The sequence below is a fragment of the Pieris brassicae genome, chromosome 5 (assembly GCF_905147105.1).
Source record: "Pieris brassicae chromosome 5, ilPieBrab1.1, whole genome shotgun sequence".
Lineage (NCBI taxonomy): Eukaryota > Metazoa > Arthropoda > Insecta > Lepidoptera > Pieridae > Pieris > Pieris brassicae.
The window spans coordinates 9,057,613-9,079,433 of NC_059669.1; the positions used below are offsets into that span (position 1 = coordinate 9,057,613).

General features: G+C 32.4%; 2 protein-coding genes and 1 long non-coding RNA gene across 5 annotated transcripts in view; 1 reads left to right on the plus strand and 2 right to left on the minus strand.

The window, feature by feature from the left end:
* Positions 1-13,790, minus strand: part of LOC123709231 (inositol hexakisphosphate kinase 3) — a 38,688-nt gene extending 24,898 nt beyond the window's left edge. For both annotated transcript variants that reach the window (XM_045660366.1, XM_045660365.1), the window contains exon 1: positions 13,483-13,790. The gene's annotated coding sequence lies outside the window, so the exon portion shown is untranslated. The remainder of the gene's footprint in view (positions 1-13,482) is intronic.
* Positions 13,791-15,191: 1,401 nt separating this feature from the next.
* Positions 15,192-16,646, plus strand: LOC123709704 (mitochondrial import receptor subunit TOM22 homolog). The gene is made up of 5 exons (XM_045661209.1): positions 15,192-15,453; positions 15,526-15,585; positions 15,653-15,750; positions 15,945-16,086; positions 16,285-16,646. Exons 1-5 carry the CDS (start codon positions 15,337-15,339, stop codon positions 16,348-16,350), a joined length of 483 nt encoding a protein of 160 aa, XP_045517165.1. The 5' UTR covers positions 15,192-15,336; the 3' UTR covers positions 16,351-16,646.
* A 2,795-nt stretch (positions 16,647-19,441) lies between these two features.
* Positions 19,442-21,803, minus strand: LOC123709335. Of its 2 annotated transcripts, XR_006753719.1 has the most exons (3): positions 21,420-21,803; positions 20,719-20,792; positions 19,442-19,779 (listed from the first exon to the last, which is right to left on the minus strand). It is a non-coding gene; the product is annotated as an uncharacterized LOC123709335 (long non-coding RNA). The 2 variants fall into 2 exon arrangements; XR_006753718.1 differs by lacking the exon at positions 21,420-21,803 and having other exon boundaries at positions 20,719-21,413.
* Positions 21,804-21,821: the final 18 nt, after the last annotated feature.

Here is a 21,821-nt window from a genome sequence, read left to right on the forward strand (position 1 = left end):
CATTTAAGAATAGGTTAAAACAACAGCTATTAAAGTCCTAAACCTTGTATCTTTCTTCTTTATTATAGCCACTAGTATGTTTGTCGTTCTCGTGATTTACAAATTCTGTGGTGTATTGTCTACTTAAATAGCATTTTGCTGTCATGTTTTGCTTTGTATCTTATTTTTTATCAGTGAAACTTTTTATGGATATATCCAATGTATTAATTTTATGTTTTTGTTTTGTTTCCTAAATAAATAAATAAAATAAACTGTAAAAATGGCCAATCCCTTTATTAATATTATCATATTATTAGTAGTTAAATAATTTATAGATGTTTATATTAAACTGCGTATACCAAGTGGTATAAAAGATAGTCAGAACATAAACTTTTTAGTTTAAATTTATTAAAAAAAATATACATACTAATGATATACACTGGACTTTGAATGATATCTTTATAACAACTTATTCTTATCTATCGTTTTAGGTGATGTAATAGACGCCGCACTGGAAACATCGATCGAACTGCTTATACAAAATGCACGAATGCTCTAAATTCTAACCAATTCAAGGTTTGAATGAGTATTGAAAGGACAAATTGGATTTCAATTGGAGCCAAGGCTGCATGGTAACGCAAGAACCGTTATTTATTCTCCTCCCTTAGAAATAATTAAAATCAAAGAAAACCTCCAAAACACCCCTCTGATTTCGTCACAATTTAGAGATAACGTACAAGACAAACACACAAGATCTTTTTTTCATTATTATTTACAGAGAAACAAATCTAGTGCGCAATATTTCCGCATTTACACCTCTCAATACGAACGGAAATAATCAAACCACAAACAAACCAATTCTGAATCTGGACGAGAGCCTACGAAAACATCAGCCGAGCTATTTCAGGCAACACATAGTAGAGGCTAGCCATGAAAATAAACAAAATGACTATGATAAACAATACAATTCACGGTCGAAAGTAAGAAATATGATTTGCCATCCCTAGCTAAACAAGAATATCACCTAGCTCGAAATGAGGGTAGATGATTACCCGCCCCTACACAAAGCTTTATATGCAAGGGTTGGAGCTATGCATAATTTAGCGTTGAAACCACAACGTTACATCACAAGGTAAACTGTGGGCTGACTGACGTAAGAATGATACCTAATTGACTGGAAAATATTATCAATGAAAATGTTTTACGTTTGAAACAAATTTCTATTAATTTCTTATGAGTTCACCTCATTATTTTTACATCTCACAACTATTCAACTTAAAATAAATGCATACAGGTTTTACATAAAAGTATTTTTCCGATTTCCAATGATATAGTACCTTTTCGTCCCTAATCTTAAAACTGGACAATATATATTTTTTCCAAATCTACAAGGCAACTATTATATATAAGAAAATCCTACGCTTATTTCTACATCAAAAATTCCTAATAAATTCAGGAAAGGTCTAAATCCTACGCATTGGAAGGCAGTTTTCAGCAATCCTCCGCAGTGGTCCACCCACACACTTTGCGACCTACGTTTATTCATACCCCCACGCCATCTCTCAACATAAACTTCGTTTGGTGACGTCACGGAATCTGTAAAACATCCCTTAGGTATTGTGTCGGGAAGTTACGGGAGGTTACGAAAGTTTATTTAAATTAATATCCATCATCAGGCGCACACACAAAGTTATTGGTACTTTCGCCTTATTATATATTTAAATAAAGTATGGCAAGGAATAAAGTCATACACGTCTTGCTGTTAGACCCTTTTTCTTGATAAGAGGAAATGCTATTTGTGTATTCCTCGCACGACCTGGGCCTCTACTCAAACCAGGCATGTTCTCTGCGATTCAAAGCCGGGTGAGCAATAACGACTTTAACACTCCTCACATGCATCCCGCCCTGTATAACTCCCGGGGTCGTCTTCTCAATCTACCAGAGACAAGAGCTTACGTCTTTGAGTCTAGACACAGGACACCAGCTATTTTGATATGTTTTAAATCAATAAAATATTTCGTTAGTGAAAATAAATAGACCACAAAAAACAAAACCACTTTCTGGAGGCTCAGAATCTATTATGGAACTACGAGCTGAAGTACGAAATCAATGAAATTTAATCAAATTGCACCGTAAACCAACAGAAACTGCTTTCAGACTGCAACGGGATGAGTAAGCTGTCATTTTACGATGACATATCATCGAATAGCGAGAATATATACGAAACAAATTGATATTAAAAATGTACTACCTATGTGTGATATTTCTATAGACCTTAAATGAAGTTTAATAACTACTTTTCTGGTGTTATTGATCTGTTCAATTATTTGTGCACAACAAAATGACTATTCATAACACCTTGTGGCGATAGATATTATTATAATATGTACCAGTGACGGTCCAATTGTGATACGTGATTTTTTTAAGTGATCGTGATGGGCCTTCTTTGCCTGAAATACGCCGTCGCACTTTTTAGGTATAAGTCATGCCGTGCGCATATATAACGTAAATTCCATTGGTGCACAGCTGTGGCTTCGATCCTATGACCTCAGGAATGAGAGTCGCACTCACGGACCACTCAACACTGCTCTAGATAATTATATATCAATGTCGCTACTACCTTTTTTTAAGTCTGGGCCTCAGATTCTGTATCTGCTTCATGATCATTTGTTAATCGAATACGCAAGTAGGAGATCAGCCTTCTGTGCCTGACGCACCATGTCGACTTTTTGGGTCTAAGAAATGCTCTAGATAATTACTAGGTTTATATTGTATTTTATTAAAGATTACAGCATCTTACAGAAACGCCCTTTTCCTAGCACAGATTTTTCAAGGTCGGAACTCGTCGCATTGCGTAATAGGATTTCCCCCCGACAACATCTACGAAAGGTTAAATTAATCAGAATTGGGTTTGATACAACCATTCAAGAAAAATCTGTCGAATATGTAGGCAATTTACGTAGAAAGTAACACGATTAATTATAATTAAATTGATTTTCTGCTTTAAGTTATTCATTATTTCTGACCGAAGTTTAGATAACCGGCATTCCAACTGAGTAAAGAAAGCTCCACAGACAAATATATGCTTCTCCATTTATCCCAAGATTTTACTAGTATTTCTGCTACTGTGTTATTACAAGAACCACGATTATTCCCGTCGGCAGATACCACGGAACTCCGCTTGCTACTCCTGACCTCTCTCGCGTCATCCACTTTCATGTACTTCACCAATTATGCTCGTCGGATATAGGTATTTTTAAATTGACCCATCTCTAGTACCTCCTGGATTTGCTCCAGGTATGTATGACAAGGCCTACCTAAACCGATTTTACCATCAACCATTGCTTTGTATATCCTACTTGTTAACCGATTTTCATTTATTCGTTCTACATAGCCAATGTTACATTATATTAGCACCAATTTGCTACTTTACCAAAGCGACGTATCAATGCGACGTGTGCGTACCTCACGCAGTCACGCGCCTCTATATTTATAATGCGCAACAAACTATACAAATGTTTTTAAATGTTCAGCTGTACCGATAATGAAAGATGTCAATAAACCAAAATAAGCGTCATGTATATGTAATGTATTATATTCATAATTCAAATGCTTTTGTTAATTCAATTGCGTTTAAAAATTAATGATTTAAAGAAATAACTTTTAGTTTATATATATCAAAAGTTAATTTGAAAAATCTCAGCGCTGTTTGTAAATTATTTTATTAATGAATTGATAAGAATAAACATTACACTCGTTCTCTTGATTTCAGTTCTTCAAGTAACATTATCGAACAAGTTCACGATCACTCTAACATGAATGTCAAGAGCTGAAGCGCAGAAGACCTATCGAGTGATAGAAACGAACAATGCCAAGTTTCAAGTGGACTGGAAAAGACCTCGGCCTTGCTAGAGTGCGTAGGGCATAGCGTAACGGTGACGTCACAGGCCTTGGCGGTTTGTCATGCGCATGAGGAACATACTTAGAGCCTACTGCCTTCAGACTAGTTGTCTCCACTCACCAAGTATGTCTATGACCGGACGACCGAGGTTGGAAATGCAAGTTCCGAATGTAAAGAAATATATATTCTTACTCTCTATAACTAAACTATTCATTACCAATTATTCCTGTTAGAAGAGTATTATGTATTAGAAACGTAAAAACCGTTTGTTGCTCTCACACTTCCTGCTTGAAAAGTCCCTTATTAAAAGGATATTGGCTGTACACGAAGCATATTATCATAATTTCGCGTTTATAGTCGTATAAGGTTACGTTGTTAATTGTGTTGCATTACAATATCATTTATAGCGAAATTCTTAAATGATATTTCCGGATCAACTCTCAAAACATACTTGATTTCTCACGCGATTACTCATAATATTTTGGAGTTCTATGTATGGGTTATTCGGATATAACCCAACCCCGACATATTTGGGAGCGAAAAGCGTTCGACTCAGTATATTAAAGCATTTCAACATTTCAAAAGTATTGTCATTAGAGAACTCCGTATTCCTTCGAAAGTTTTAATATAATACCGCAAAAATTACTACATATTTTGATTAGCACCATGTGAAATAGATTCCTTCTAGTTGCAACTCAAATTCAACGTCACGACATCACGAACAGGTACTGAAGGATTCAACGTATATAAAATTTAGATCCATCCATCCTACAAAGTGTAGAATCCATTTTTCTTATCCTACACTATTAATATCGTACGTTTAATATATACCTACGTATAATTGCAGGACAACGATTTCTAGAATACATTGATTGAATATTAATAAGCACGTAACAATAGTTTTAAAATAATATCGTAATAGAAATGTATCGATTTACTTTATCCATGGACAATGATACACACACATGCAACCTTTAGTTTCAAATTTATTAGTAAGTCCATAATAGGTATTTTTGTTTTAAAAATTAACAGTAATTGGAATTTGGCTTAAATAACTTATGAAGCCTGAAACATGAGCCTTCCTCCGATATAAGTACATACTGTCACATCTGCAAACGCGAACGTGTTGGTAATTAACTGTCAAATTCTACACATTTTTTTAAAGCAAGCCATGCCATCGAACTTTGACTTTTTATTCGCAAAAGCCGGGCATTCCATCGTCATCTCTGTCGATGTTCTGGCAATATTCCAAAGAAATGTAATAAATAGCAAGCACGGGCGCCAGATAGTCGATATAACAGTAAGCAATCATGACGGAAATAGTGCACTTTCAGTAAAATTCATTGCTTATAAAATACACCGGGCTATAAACACACGAGTTTGAGGTGACACATTCCATGTGAATATATTTTTGATGGGTTTGCCAGCTGCAATAAATTGTAATAATAATAATAATAATCATCTTTATTTCTTCTCTCACATATACATACATAGAAGGTTATTATGATTAAACTAAGATGATAACATTTGGAAGTGTATGTGAGAGACTGGTCTCTGTAACAGGAGACCTGAGTGACAGATAGCCAGCCTCTCCACCACCGGACCGGAACACGTACAATCAGGTCATTGTCATAAGATACAATAGAAGAAAATAAGCAAGTGCTAAAGGAAAAAAAAATGGAAACGGAGTCGTAAAAATAAATTTGGTGTGTGTTTGTGTCTGTGTGTGTGCGCGCGTTTGTGTGCGCGTGCGTGTGTGTGTATGTGTGGGCGAGTGGGTGTGTTACAGAGTAACAGTTATTAAATCTTCTGTTTCATCATAACTCAACGTCTTCAGCCAATTAGTAACCATTTTTTTACATTCATATTTCGATAGTGGGTAAATGTTAATTTTTTCATTTAATTTATTATACAGGTAACAGCCCAGGAAACCAAAGAATCTTTGCGAGAAAGAAGTTGTCCATCGTGTAATACGACAGCAAACTTTATGTTTAATCCGCTTGTTTATATTTAATTCGGGGTCGTAACTAATTTGATAATGTTGTTTTAAAACTGTGTTGAGAATAAATAATTGACGAATTGTTAACACATCGGCTAGGGCATAAAGCTCTTTAGTGGGAAAAAGAAACGGTAAGGAATGACTTACTTTTAACACTGCTCGTTGGGCTCTTTCAAGTTTTAGTAGATTGGTTTTGAAAGTACCTCCCCACACAGTGATACAATAGCTTAAAATTGACTGACATAAAGCCTGATATACTACTTTAACAATTCTATTGTCTGCTATAAGTCTTAAAGTTTTAAAGATGTAAATGAGTTTACGAGTTCTGCATGAGAGAAGATCCACGTGAGAATTAAAACTCAAGTTACTATCGATAACTACACCCAAATACTTAACACTATAGGCAATGGAAATGCTTTTGCAATGGCAGAGTTGATTTGAAGAGCAAGTATGGGCTGTGATAGAAAAATAATCATGAATGTGAGACGGAACGTTTTTAATAGAGAAGGGCATAAATTTTGTTTTATCAACATTAAGCGTAAGGCCGTTGCCTCTCAACCATTCATTAACAAGGCCAAAACCAAACTGAGCAGAATTATACACCTCATTCCAATTATTGCCAGAGAAGACAAGGGCAGTGTCATCTGCAAAAGATATTATCTTACCATTTGGCAACTGGAGGTTACATAACTCATTAATGAAGGTTAAAAACAACGTTGGGCCAAGTACGCTTCCCTGAGGGACACCGTAAGTTATTGACAAGTCATTACTTACAAAGTCACCGACCTTAACCCTTTGAAATCTATTTTTAAGGTAACTTTGGAAAAGACCCAATTGAGAACCACGGATACCCAAAGATTCAAGTTTGTTTAAGAGAAGTGGGGCAGACACTGTGTCAAATGCCTTAGCAAGGTCCAAAATTATCGCTATAACTTTTTGGTTTCGGTCAAGTTTGGCTACAATGTGATCAGTAAGTTCGTGAACGGCGTCGTTTGTAGAACCAAACGTACGGAAACCAAATTGCGAACTAGAAATGAGATTCTTGGTCTCAAGATAGTTAACAAGGCGTTTGTTTATAAGTTTCTCAATTACTTTTGCAATCGTGGGTAGTTTAGATATTGGTCTATAATTATTGACACATCCTCTGTCACCACCCTTGAAAATCGGAACAATATCAGCCAGCTTAAGCTGATCCGGAAAAACGCCTGTGGAAAAAATCAAATTTACAATGAATGTCAATGGTGGGACTATTATTTGATGATACCGTTTTAATATAGCACCTGAAATATTATGCCGTCCAGTACATTTATCTTTTTTTAAGTTGAGAATACAGTTACGAACTTCATTTTCATCGGTACTATCCAAAACTAAGGATGATAGTGGATTGGCCATTGAGGATATACAACCCCTACCAGAGGAATATGCCTATTCAGCCAGATCTTTACCAATAGAAACAAAGAATTTATTAATAAAATTGACCGATTCAGGAGAAATAAGTTGCTCAGCAGGTCTGCAGAGTTTTGATGTATGCGTTAATTTCCTAATAGTGTCCCAGAGTGCTTTATTATTTGTGTTTGCCGCCGCTTTTAACTCTTTCGCCTCATATTCCCTTTTAAGTTTCTTAGGGAGCCACTTGCAAAAATTTCTGTACCTTTTGTAGGTTATTTTCTTAATTTCATTGTTCAGGTCTTTTTTATATCTTTTATGAAGTTTATCTCGATTTCGTACACATCTTAGAAGACCAGAAGTCATCCAAGGCTTCTTTAGCCTCTTGCGATTAGGTACGGTGTGATTTTGAGTATTAGATTTTATTTTAGCATTAATCTCCGAGATAAGAAAAGAAGTAGCAACATTTGCATCTGAAACCCGATAGATCGGTTCAAAGCAAAGGTTTTTCATATCATTATCTAGGCCTACATAATCAATTTTACTATGGGTGAAGTCTTTATTTTGTTTGTGAGATTGCTGGTCTTCTAGTGTGAGAACTACGCTGTCATGATCAGTTACAGATGATTCAACTACATAACAAGCTGAAGAAAAAGTACTTTTCATAAAAGCGTGATCAAGGCACGTCTTGTTGTGAGTGGATATTGTATGTGCGGGTAACAGACCATGAGAAGCTAGTAGATTTAAGTAAAATTGAGAATTCACATCCTTAGTGTTTGGCATAATATCGATATTGATATCACCAATAATTATGACTGAAGATAATTTTAGATTGGTAAGAATTTCGTTTAGCGACTCTATAAATTAGGAGACGTCTTTATACCCTGGCGGTCTGTAAATGGCAATGACGGCAGTATTGTCATTTATTTTTATTACAAGAAAATTGGACTCGAGTACTTTTGGTTCAGATATTTTTATGTTTAGGCAATTTTTGAAGTAAACTACAACGCCTTCATTTTGAGTCAGGTTGTGTTCGGTAAGGGCATGATAATATCCGTCAATACGGGGAATAATATTTGTGTGGCGTAGCCAGCACTCAGTGAGCACAATAAGGTCCCATTCAGTTTTAGATCTATCTAATAGTGTTAATAAGTCTGGGAAGTTCCAATTTATACTTCGAATATTTTGGTGAATCATTTTCAAACAATTTTCAGGATGTTTAATTAAGGTCTGTAAGTCTTCCACTTCACAATTAGAGGAATAAGCTACGGTAAAGTTATCAAGGTCTTTTAATATTTCATTTGTTTGATCGAATTTTCGTAGGTACGAATATAAACAAGGATGTCTTCAGTGTTAAGGATTTTTGGTGCAGGTTTTGTAGCGTTGCATTGGCTGTTGAGCTATCCTTTTTCATACATTTATGGAGTAATAGGTTATAACCAATATTGTGTTTATAAATGTGTCCAAGTGTATACTTAAATAAGTGTTTTTGGAATGTAAGTGTATGTAAACGTTGAGTAAATGAAGTGAGTGTGTAAATTATAACAATAATTTGTATTAGTATTAAAAATAAACATCTTAGAACTCTTACCATATAAATCAAGTTAAACAAAAATAAACCAGAATTAATAAAATAATAAACTGGATAAATACAATAATACTGAAAAATAAATTCTAAAAAAGACAGTCATATGATTTGTTTTACAAGATCATCAAGACATTTTTCGGAATCTATTATAACAGGCTTACCAGCTGCGTCCATGCGCAGGAAAACTCTGCCGTTAGAATACCAACAAGCATACTTAAATTTTTTGGCAATTTGTCGTGTATCATACATGAGTTTCCTTTGGGCTGGCGGAAGGTGCTCATCAATGTATATCAGTGATTTTGCTCCTGGGAGCCCAAGTGTTTGAGTGTTTAACTTTTCAGGTATTAATTTTTCTTTAATGAGTTTTCTTACTCTGGATAGTAATTCATTCCAGGTGTGAACGCAGCTCAACTTCTAAGAATTGTGGGTCTTCTCGGTGTTTTTGAATTATTTTTTGGCAAAAAGCAACCCGAGGTTCATAATTTCGAGGCAATAAGGATTGTACTCGCTGTACATGAAATTGATGGAACTCATTTTTTTGTAGTATTCGGTGAGCTGTACTTTTGGGCACACCTATGCTGGCCTCCATTCCACGTACCGAACAACTTGGGTCCTCATCAACTGCTTGAAGGACAACTGCCTCATAGGGTAGTGAAATTCTACCTTCACCGTGCAGTTGGTTTGGCAGTCGGCTCTCAGAGATCAGTAGACGGTGCACATTGGTAAAAACTCTGTGATCCGGATAGCGATCTGCATTAGGGTATCTCTCGCGATACCGTCTAGCGGCTTCACTGGCATTACATAAACATTCCCCATACATGAGGTGCATGTTAGCATATTCCTGTGTAGTGTACGTAGCCATGGTATGGTACAAATACACAATAACACGAAAGTCCAGAAAAAAGTAAAGGTCGTCGTAGATCACAAATGTAAAATCCAAATCACAAGCAAACAAGTCCGTAAATGAAGCCAAAGTAGTTAGAACACAAAATAACACCAGCGAATACGAAAAGATACGTAGTAAACGAAGGAGCGTTGCGTACTGACCTGTAGTGCGTGTATCAATAGCAATAAGTAGCGTCACTATCTGTCTCGCTCACACTTTACTTTAAACCACGCTGTGGTTATTAGGAACGCTTTGGGTACACTAGAATCGTTTTTTGTAATTCCAGAGAAATTTTTAAAAACGGACTTTGTTTAACAAAAAATTTTCTGGCCGATCTAAGAAATAATGAAGTAAGTGTTATACCACGTTAGAATCCTTATTAAATGCGCTGCTTGCCAAACTGGAGTAGTACATTTTTTTTTCAGGACGATCAGTTGAACTAGTGCGAAAAATTAATTTTGAAAACTTGGTACGGTATAAAATTACATTTTCCTACAAGTTGGGAGTGATCGGCACAGGGTTTAGGATCATAGGTTACATAAAGCACTATTCGGGATGACGTAAGAGAAATTTTTTTTGCAAAAAGTAAATATTTGTAACAACAGGAATGAAAAAACTGTCACATGGTGTACATTTTCTGGAATAAAAGGAAAATTTCCATAACTTCAAAAATATATGACTTAATTTTTTTTTAATTTTTCTGATAACTGGTGTGGCATTACCTATGAGAAAATTTCGACTTGACGTCGACTTTTGGGACACCCTGTATAAGCGAGCCGAAACGCGACTAGTCACCTTTAGTTTGGAATCCGATAACAAGAGAGAAACACCGAAGCGACAAAGTGCGAATAAAGCGAATACAAGTGATAAAGTTCTGTGTAAAGTGTGCATAAGTGGAGTAATAAGTGACTGTGTTTTTGTGTGTAATTACTGCATTTCTGCAATTAATTTGTGCCCATAAATTCCTCATTGATTTTTCAAGAAATAAACCCTTGAATAAATCTACGGCGTTTTCTATCCGATCCTCTAGCTCGTAACAGTATTATACTTCTTAAATAAAAGGATTAATAAGATTCCAAATTACACATTTGAACAAATCTGAAAAGTCACATCGAATTAACAAATTGCAAGAGCCAGGTGCCAGGAATGTGTTGAGTTTAAATAGCTATTAAAATATTAAATGCAAAACACGTGAGACGTGTTACGAATATAAATTTCCGACAATCAGCGACTGAAGTTTTCCAGGAGTGACTCAAACTTGGAAGTCCAAAGAAAGTCACGTGAAATTAATTAGTTAGTTTACGTCCATTGATACAAAATGTTATTGGCAAAGTTATCAGGTTGTTCCTTAAGCAGAAACAATTCTGTAAAACATTTTCTATTAACAACTAGCTAGTAAAAATTGTTATTAATAACTAAATACTTTTTTCAATTTAAAAAGTAATTCAATTTAATTTAAACTAAAAATTGTATTATTTTTCAGTCATGTTAAGAATTAAAGGGATTTACGTACAACTCGATATTTTTTTTTCAAAATCTTAGTGTTAGCAGAGAGAATGTCAGAATAAGGGGCAAGCAAGATGAACGTTTTTCCCTTTTTTATCACAATTTTCCAACAACAAATTTGCCATGACAATTGCTCAATCAGGAACACAATAAAGACAAATGACTATTCATTAGACCGCGACGTGAGTTAAGTTTCCATGAACTTTTCCTTGTGGCTGGCATCATCAGGAAATTAAAGATAAAGATACCAAATGAATTTGAAACGGAAAATGACTAAACAAGATCAAACTTAATGAACAGTGGTTTTCTTAAAAGTATTTTAAAGTACAGTAAGTGTAAAGTAAAGTCCAATATTAAAAATATATTTGGATAACAATTGCATAATGGTAATACTGTGATGGAATTATTAAAAATTTTATGAATGGGCCATAGGATAGAACTTGGAGTAAATAAAAAAGAAAATCACTGTTACCATGTGAATGGGTAATAATATTCATAAACAAATCTTTAATAGCAAAATTTTATATTGTTGTGATTCACACGACTTTCCCACATCCATATTGGGAACAGATTGTTTTTGGCAAACTGCCATATCTACAATAGGGATGGACAAAGCTATTTATCTATCTTTCAACACTAACCTACAATATATTGTAGGTGCTCTTATTATAGTGTCAATTAAATTTTATTTACAAACTCAAGATTGTTATTGTTATTTATTTAAATCATTATATAATTATTAAATCAACAATAATGATAAAACTGTATGAGAATACAGGTTTTTGTAGGACACATAATGATTGTATAACATACATATAATTTTAACTGTTAGTTATTATTGGTCAGAGGGCCAATGAGTAGAGCATCACTGACATTCTAATTGACATAAAAACACCTTTGTGTGACAAAAACTGGCACAAAAAGGCAATCTGTATGCACCAAGGACTGCACATAAATAATTACAATACGGAACGAGGATGAAATCTTACTGTCTCTAACCCATATCTTTAAAATATTTGTTTACCTTTAACAAACAAAAACATTCTACATATTTAGATTTTTAAGTCAAACTTCTTTATTGGTGTTAAAAATTTACCGTCACATTTTTCGGATACACGTCAGAGATTCGAAGCCATTAATATCAAAAATATATTCTGTAATAATCTTAGTAGGAATAAGGTAAAATTAAATAATTGTATTCATGTCTATAATAATAAAAGCCTTTTGTTAATTTTTATCTAATTTAACTTTATTTAACCAATTTCTGTAAAGTTGCATATAGTAGGTCATTTTTTTCAAAAATAAGGTCATAAAGAAGTTTTACTTCTTACGTGTGAACACTACATGCACACATTTTTATAATAAAGTCAACTTTGATTGTAAACAATTATCCTAATTGATGCCATCTATTTCATCATGAACTATTTAATCTGGAAATAATCAAAATTTACAATTTATTTTAAGTACTCAAATATTGCATTAAAATAATAATTCTAAAGTGCAATATTGATCATGTATAGGAAGTAACTAATACTATACTCTATTTACATTAAAATATGAGACTAGAAAGTTTGTTTGTAACTTCCATTCCATAATGACAAATCTCTCTACAACCCAAACATTTATCTCTTCAGCATCAGAAAAATTTAACTTATGTTCTTATATTAACTGATAAAATATAACAAGGAAAGATTACTTTTTACTAATATAATATTAGTAAAAAGTAGTAGTAGATACTGATAATTGACTATGCAGGCTGAAAAAGATTTAATCACAAAAATGATGCTCATATATGTAATTATTTTAATACGATAAACTGAGATTTTAAGTATAGTAAAATAAAAAGTCACGTTTATACAGGAATGTGTGATGTGCCCACATTCTTCCAGTTCAAACTAATAATCTAACAGATACCCTGTCAATTTACTGTAATAGAACTAAATTACTTGTGACGGCACAAGATCACCAATTGCTATCATATGACATAACAATGAACTCATTAAAGTATTGTAATAATAACTGAACTTTTCTAGCAGTTTAATATGTTCAATACAATAGGGATGATTATTGTGGAATTGAGACTTTACATAATAAAATGGCCTCTATTTCATACAAATATAAACAAAATTATTTTATCTCTATTTAAATAATGTTATATGTATGGCATTCTGTTTTACTTTCAGTTTCGTTAGTAAATAATTGTTAAAGTAATCCAATAATACTATTTTACGACTTACCTAATTTCTTGTATTTCTCAATATAATTTGTAATAAACTCTCTATTATACACTTTATTGTTTTTAAGAGTCACTAAAAACCACTTGTTTTGCACTAATACACTTCAAATCCAGAAGCCAAGACAGCTGGTACCTTTTAAAGGGACACGTAAACGATTTATTTATATAAAAATACGTTTAATATCGATTAATGAGTTAGGTAACGATACAGTAAATTATTTTAAGGATATATAAATTAAAGACGGATTAATATATTCATCAAATTTTTATGGGAATGTGGAATCGAAAAACTCAAAATGGACATTTAATCATTCATATTAAAATGTTTGGCAGTGACAGATGAAATTAGCAGTCATTTATATAGATTTAAAAATCTAGAACACGAATACGCATTGAAGCCGCGCTAAATTAGCGCTATAAAAATTATAACGAAGAAAATATATATCCATAACACCAAAATAAACAATGTTTGTCGACTGACGAATATTAATTTACGTAAATAGGCAGTAGTTGTCTTCCGGCCTAGTATCGATCTTTATCGCCTTATATGCATAAGGAAAATAAAACAAACGTAGTAAGGGACAGATTTTAATAAATAATTCATTGAAATTAAGCACACCACAACTTGTCTTACCTGAGATATAAACATTATAATCTTGTAATATATACTTTAACAACTTGAAATATAATCTTTATTAACTTGAAATATAATTTAAATTACGATATACACTTTATTAACTTGAAATATAAAGTTTATTAGATTGAGATATAAACTTTTTTAACATGACAGATAAACTTTATCAACTTGAGCAATAAACTTTATTAAATTGAGATATAAACTTTATTAGATTGACATATAAACTTTTGTGGACTTGTGATATAAACTTTATTAACTTGAGATATAATCTTTATTAACTTGAGAAATTGTATGGGAAGTTTCTGGAGAAATAATACCAATACTAATATTATTTATATTTATAAATATGTATTTCCTTAGGATAAATTTCCTTGGTAATACATATCTTGTTTTAATTTATTTCGTATGAGAGTTTTTTACTGTTGACATTTCTATTAACATTTATTTTATTATTTACAGAGTTCATCATATTAATATCATTAAATCGATTTATTTATTGAAAGAAAAGCATTATTTAATTATGTACTGATTTAAAATGAAAAGTATGGTCTAAGCGGTTTTCATTGGACCTGTACCTTCGTTTGTCTTAAGTGATTAGCTAGCCTAACCAAATATTGAGGCAAGTAAACTTTAACATATATATATATATTTGTGTAAACTATTTCGTTTCGACCTGTATAGTATTTCCACAAAATAATATAAATTGGATTTATTGAAGAGATTAATTTAACACACAAGATACTACATTTTTTTTCAAATTCGAGCAATAATTTCTTAAATATTAATTTATTTTATGTACACTTTAACAAAGTTTCGTGAATGACTTCTTGTCTTCTCAATATAATCAAAATCTCAATGACGTTTATCTTTGGACCTCGCATCCCAAAACCGAAAAGAAATAAAGTATATTATGTACAACCAAATATAAAAAAAAAACTAGTCTTCACATTATAGTCAAAATATAAATTACAAATTCGGCTTATAATTTAAATTTCGAATTAATTTTATGGCGTTTTTGATCTATGGATAATTATAGTTTTTAGTCTATGTCCTCCAAATTGACAATAAAATGATTATCTTTGGAATACCTAATCTAAGTAGTGAGGGCGAATTACTGTCCATGCCATTATTCTTTAAAAATAATTTTGCAATTTTACGAGAGGTTATATTGTACTAAACGCTTGAGCTCACATTAAATTTAAAAAGTTATAAATCATAATGCTCGTGGAGTTGCCTGATGACAACGAACAAAGTGATAGCGGTATGGAATCTTTGACGGCTAGCAAAGATGATACTCCAGAACGTAGACCCGAAGATACCTTCATTACCCCTGCGGTATGTAATCTATTATCTTATGTATTGAATAAATAATTTTGACTTTATTACATTCAAATTACCTGTTCACAGTTGGGGACCTCTCCTACCGCAAGTAATCCAGCCTTTTTGTCGCTCAAAGAATATGATGATGTGAGTAGTTTCCTTATAGTTAACCTATTTCCAATCACAATTCCTACTTACAATGTTAACTTTTTAGGAACCAGATGAAACCCTTACAGAGAGATTATGGGGATTGACAGAGATGTTTCCAGATTGTGTTCGCAGTGGCACTTATACAGTAACTACAAAGACTTGGTAAATAATTGTAACTTACTAACATTAATACTATTATACTTACTAATATTGTATGCATAATATATTATGTATACTCTTATAAGTGTTAAGGTTTAAAGTTATGGTGCATTGAAGGGAAATAATCATTCAGTTTATCTATAGCCCAATATTTTTATTATTTTAGTGCAATGTTTTTATGCAATTCTATGTTTTAGGTCAGGAGTAAAGAACATATATCAATTGTCTCGATCATTAATGTGGGTAGTGGCTAGTTCTTCTGTTATCTTATTTGCTCCAGTAATATTTGAAGTTGAACGGGCTCAAGTAGAGGAAATGCAAAAGTCACAACAGAAACAGGTTTGTCTAAATAAATTGTTGCATACAATCATTATGAGCTATTGAATTTTTTCAGAAACAATGATTCATTGTTTAATTGTAAATAGCTAATAACTACATTGCATCTATATTATATTTAATCTTCAATATTCATTTACAAACTTTCATTTGAAACAAATTCTGTCCAGTTACATAAATAAATTTTGAATATTTTTCCAGGTCTTATTGGGGACTAATACATCAATGACAGGACCTATGCCAAGCATGCCTCCAATGCCTCGATAAAACCAAATTATACTATAGATTTCACTTAGTTCGGTTATTATACCTACATATTACAGATTACTACATATAAATGCTTTAATTATAGTTTATTTAGGTAACATATTTTTATTTGATGAAAATAGGACAACAATGTTAAAATAACATCAATTTTGGAACTCTGACCCTGGTTATCAGTTTAATATGCATTTCATATTTCTTTTAATTTACCTGTATGTCTTGATGACAAGTATACTTTTGATTTTGAGAATGTAGATATTGTTTTGTTAATACTTACCTAATAGAGGAATTAAATCTTATACAAATAGTTTCATTTTTATGGTACCTAGAACACTATTCCTATAATCAATAATGATCACAATTTTTTTATTAGACAATATATGAAAAAAAAAATTTCTTTAGATAAGGCATTATATTGATATAATGTCTAGTTATAACCATTAACCAATTTATAAACATGTTAGAAAAAGATTTAATTCCTTATGAAATTTATTTTGTGTGTTTTTAGATACACTCATCTGAAAATATTTATTTTATAATGTATTTTCCAACTACCATGTTCACATACATTTCAAAAATAAATATATAATTTAATAACCTGCATTTTTTTAATACATACGTATATATTAGAACAGTAACAGATTTAGAGTACTATATTCTGTGGTAATCATAAATCATCATGAGACAGACTCTAGGTTTGATAAATATATATGTCACTGTCTTGGCGGGAAATTGAAAAAGCGCGGTACTATTTTTTTCTAAAATAATACTTTAATTAAAATAAAGATTATTTCTTTGTAAATAACAGTATTAATAGACAAATTAAATATAAACATAGTGTATAAATAATAAAAATGGAAGGAAACGAGGGGGGCGGGCTTGACCCGCCCAACTCAAAAAAGAGACCACGACGGCGGCTCGAAGATCCCCAAAATGTTTATGATGATGGCGGCGGAGGCGGTGAGAAAGACTCGTATATCCCATATCTCAAGCCTAATTATAAAAGACTATATCCTGAAAATTCTATTAATATGGAATTTAAGGTTTTTATTGAAAACAAAAATATTCAGGACAGGCTGGGAAATAAAAGCCCAATATATTTAAACCACATATTCTCCGAAATTAAAGGCGTTGTGGCAATAAGGCGAATTAGCGCAAATAAAATTGTTGTCATATTTAAACAACATAATACAGCTAATAACTTGATACACAATATACATTTTCTTGAGAAACATGATATGAAAGCATACATTCCAGCAGCTCAAATTGAAAAAACTGGTATTATCAGATTTGTGCCTGCAAGTATATCAAATAAAGAACTATTTACGAAATTAACTTCTACAAATGAAATAATTGCAGTTAGGAGATTTATGAAAAAAATTGGCAATGAATTAGTCGGAACACAAACTGTTAGTATCACATTTTTGGCAAACTCTTTACCTGAGAGTGTCCAATATGATTTATTTTTTTACAGAGTGTTTGAATATATACCTCCTCTCCAACAATGTTTCAAATGTATGAAATTTAATCATTATGCTAAAATTTGTAATGGCAAACAGCGTTGCTCTATTTGTTCAGGTGAACATTCTTATAAAGACTGCAATAAACAAAATGAGATTTGCTGTGTAAATTGCAGTGGACCTCATTTAGCAATATCCAAAATGTGTCAGATAAAAATGAATAAAATCCTAGAAAAGAAAAATAAAATAACATATGCAAGCATTGCCAGCACAAAAGATAACAATGAGTTCCCTCCCCTTCCACCACGCTCCAACCCTTTAAATAAAAAAGTGATTAGTGTAAATAATGCACCCAAACATGTAAATAAATCTGTAAATATTAAGCCTGTCTCACAGGCTGTAAGTATTAATGATATGAAATCACAAATAATTGCAAACAGTGATGTACTTATAGCCCTGGTACAAACACTGGTTCAAATAGGTAATAAGAATGATAATGAGCCTATAACTACAACATTTATTAAAGATATATTACAATGTTATAAATACTACTTTTTATGAAGATATTCAAACTATAGCCATAAGTATATACACAGAAGATACTACACTGTCTATTCTTTGTGTGTACTGTCCTCCGTCACGTAGGAGTATAAGAATGAATAGATTGCACAATATTATAAGAGAATTACCGAAGCCTCTTTTTGTAAGTGGTGATTTCAATGCACATCATATTGCTTTTGGATGTATGTCTACGAAAAGTCGAGGGAATAACTTATATAATATAATTGATGAATGTGATTTATGTATTTTGAATAATGGTAGCTTTACTACAGTAAATTATCCTACACGCAACCCCTCAGCAATAGATGTAAGCTTTGTTAGTCCATGTGTGGCTCCTCTTTGTGAATGGTCAGTACATGATGATGCTATGGGTAGTTATCATTATCCAACCATAACGAACATTACAATGTGCATTGAAAGATACACAATTAATAAACATGTTGACAGATTTTTATATGATAAAACAGATTGGACAAAGTATAGTGAATTGTCTGGTTTGGTCTTCCATGAGATGATGGTTAGCGAAGAGAGTCCAATAAAATCTTATGATGAGTTTTGTAACCGGCTCAATAAACTCAAACTCATGGCAGTTCCTAGATTCACTAGGACTACCTTTAGGAGTAGACCACCAGCCCCTTGGTGGAACAGTATATGTGAACAAGCCGTAATACAATCTTACAAAGCCTTGAAATTGTATAGAAATGATTCAACAGAATATTATTACATCAACTATAAAAGATTAGATGCTTTAAAAAAACGCACTATAAAGGAGCAAAAAAGAATCAGTTGGAATGGTTTTTGCAATAGTTTCAATAGAACTACACCCATCAGTAAAATTTGGAATCTCATTAAAAAGTTTAAGGGTATCAGAATTGGTAATAAATCATATAGGGATGAATTTGTAGAGCCACTTTTAGATAAGTTATCAGATAGTAACAATTTACTTGACCCAAATTCATTAGACAATTATTTTAATATTAACAATGAAAATCCTCAATCTAAATTTTTATTGGATTCTTTTTCATGGTCTGAACTTTTAATGAGTATACAATCTAGAAGAAATACTAGTCCTGGTTTAGATGATTTTCCATATTTATTAATAAAACATCTATCTGAATCTGTACAAAAGCTATTTTTGAATGTTCTTAATAATCTATGACATAAAAAACTCATACCAAGTTCATGGCAAACTCAATGTGTAATACCTATATTAAAACCAGATAAGTCACCTGAACAGATCAGTTCTTATCGTCCAATCTCGTTATCATCATGTATTGGAAAAATATTTGAAAATATGGTGAAATCTCGACTTGACTGGTATGCAGAATCCAATAATGTCATTCCACACATTCAATATGGATTTCGCAGAGGAAGAAGTTGTGTTGATAGCTTCATTTCTCTCATATCGGATCTGAAAAATGCAAAAAACAATAAATTACACACAGTTTGTGTATTTCTAGATGTGCAAGGTGCATTTGACAGTGTGGATCCTGGCATACTGGTGAAGGTACTCAGTAATTCTGGTATACCTGGACAATTATGTAAATGGATTTATGATTTCCTTAATAACAGAATACTATATGTTAGGCATAACAATATCTTATATGGACCTAGAACTGCATCAAAAGGTACTATACAAGGTGCCACATTATCACCCTTGTTGTATAATTTGTATACTTGTGAGATATGTAAATATGTTAATACTAAAAATGTAAATATACTTCAATTTGCAGATGATTTAGTGTTGTTGTGTTCAGATGTAAATTTAACAGTAGCCATTGAAAATGTTAACACTGCCTTAAGACAGTTAAATAATTATTATCAACACACATTAAAATTGAAAATAAATGCTGGCAAAAGTAATTTAATGCTATTTGGAAAGGACACACCAATAGTGGATGTTGTCTATAATGGTGATGTCATTCAAAGAGTCACCTCACACAAATTTTTAGGTATTATCATTGACCAGAAATTGTCATTTGAAGAACATATTAAATATGTATCTAGAAATGCATTAAATGGTGTTAACATTTTAAGATGTCTAGCAGGTGTTACATGGGGTGCAGATCCCAAAATACTTTCATTATTATATAAATCTATTGTAAGAAGTCATTTTGATTACAGTTCTTTAGCTTATTTAAACAGCACTCATGTACATAAATTGGATATATTGCAGAACAGAGCTTTGAGGATCATATCAGGAGCAATGTGTTCGACTCCCATAAGGGCCATGGAAGTCGAAACAAATATTATGCCATTGATATTGAGACGACTTATGCTTGCAGAAAGATACTGCCTGAAACTATAATCATCAAATAATACCCAAATTATAAATAGGATAATACCTCACCCAATCAATATAGATGGTCCACTCACTTCACCAAATGGTCTCCTGAGAGGTACATCTCCAACTCTGTGCCAGATCTTTTTAGAAATACAATCTCATTATTCGAACATCAAAAAACTTACACACTGGTCGTGTTACACTCATTCATACAGTTGTATCACTCATCCTATTACGATTTTATCAAATTCAATCGAAAATAATTCAGATTTACTGGCTTATATAGAAGAAAATAACAAGTATTATACAATCTACACTGATGGCAGTAAAGGCAATGATTTTGTGAGAAGTGCGGTATATGATTCCCAAAAAGATGTTGCTCAAAGCTTTGCTCTTGATAAAAAGTGCTTCATATTTACAGCAGAGGCATATGCAGTTTTTGCCGCTTTAAAATCTATAATTTCTATAAATAATTGTAAATATTTTCTAATTTTGACAGACTCTTTGAGTCTTTTAAATAGCCTTAAGCTATATAACTGTTGCCTTTATGTGGGTACCCTCACATAAAGGTATTACTGGTAACGAAAAAGCAGACAAAGCTGCATATGAAGGGATTAACACGCTTAATGTCAGAAATGTGGTACAGGTTCCTGTGAGTGATTATTATTTTTATATCAATAACTCGATAAAAAATTTATGGACAACATTATGGGAAGAAGATCAAAAATTGAAAGGAAAATGGTATGGTAGTATACAGGAACATTTACATATAAGACCCTGGTATGATGAGTTGAATACTAGCTGTATCGTGAGTCGTGAGTTCGTTACCACAATCAACAGATTGCGCTTTGGGCATAACACTGCACCCGCGCACCTCGCTATACTTAATATTATAGCTAACAATATTTGCTCTTTCTGTAATAATAACGAGATCGCAGATATCAACCATATCTTTTTAAAATGCCAAAACCAAATATTCATTTTTAATAGACTAATATTGGCAAGTGAAATAATGGAAATTAGTGATCCCTCCCGCCGCCAGTTGTGTGATTTGCTCAAAAACAAAAAGTGTTATAGTGCATTATATAAATACATCAAAAATACCGTGGGGAAGATTTAAGAAAACAAGAGAAACGATAGAATAACATGTGAATTAGTGACCGTAAATA

Coding starts and splice junctions, on each gene's coding strand:
- LOC123709704 (XM_045661209.1), top strand. CDS start 15,337: ATGCTCGTGGAGTTGCCTGATGACAACGAACAAAGTGATAGCGGTATG. Junction 15,751..15,944: donor ACAGTAACTACAAAGACTTG/GTAAATAATTGT, acceptor TCTATGTTTTAG/GTCAGGAGTAAAGAACATAT. Junction 16,087..16,284: donor AAAAGTCACAACAGAAACAG/GTTTGTCTAAAT, acceptor ATATTTTTCCAG/GTCTTATTGGGGACTAATAC.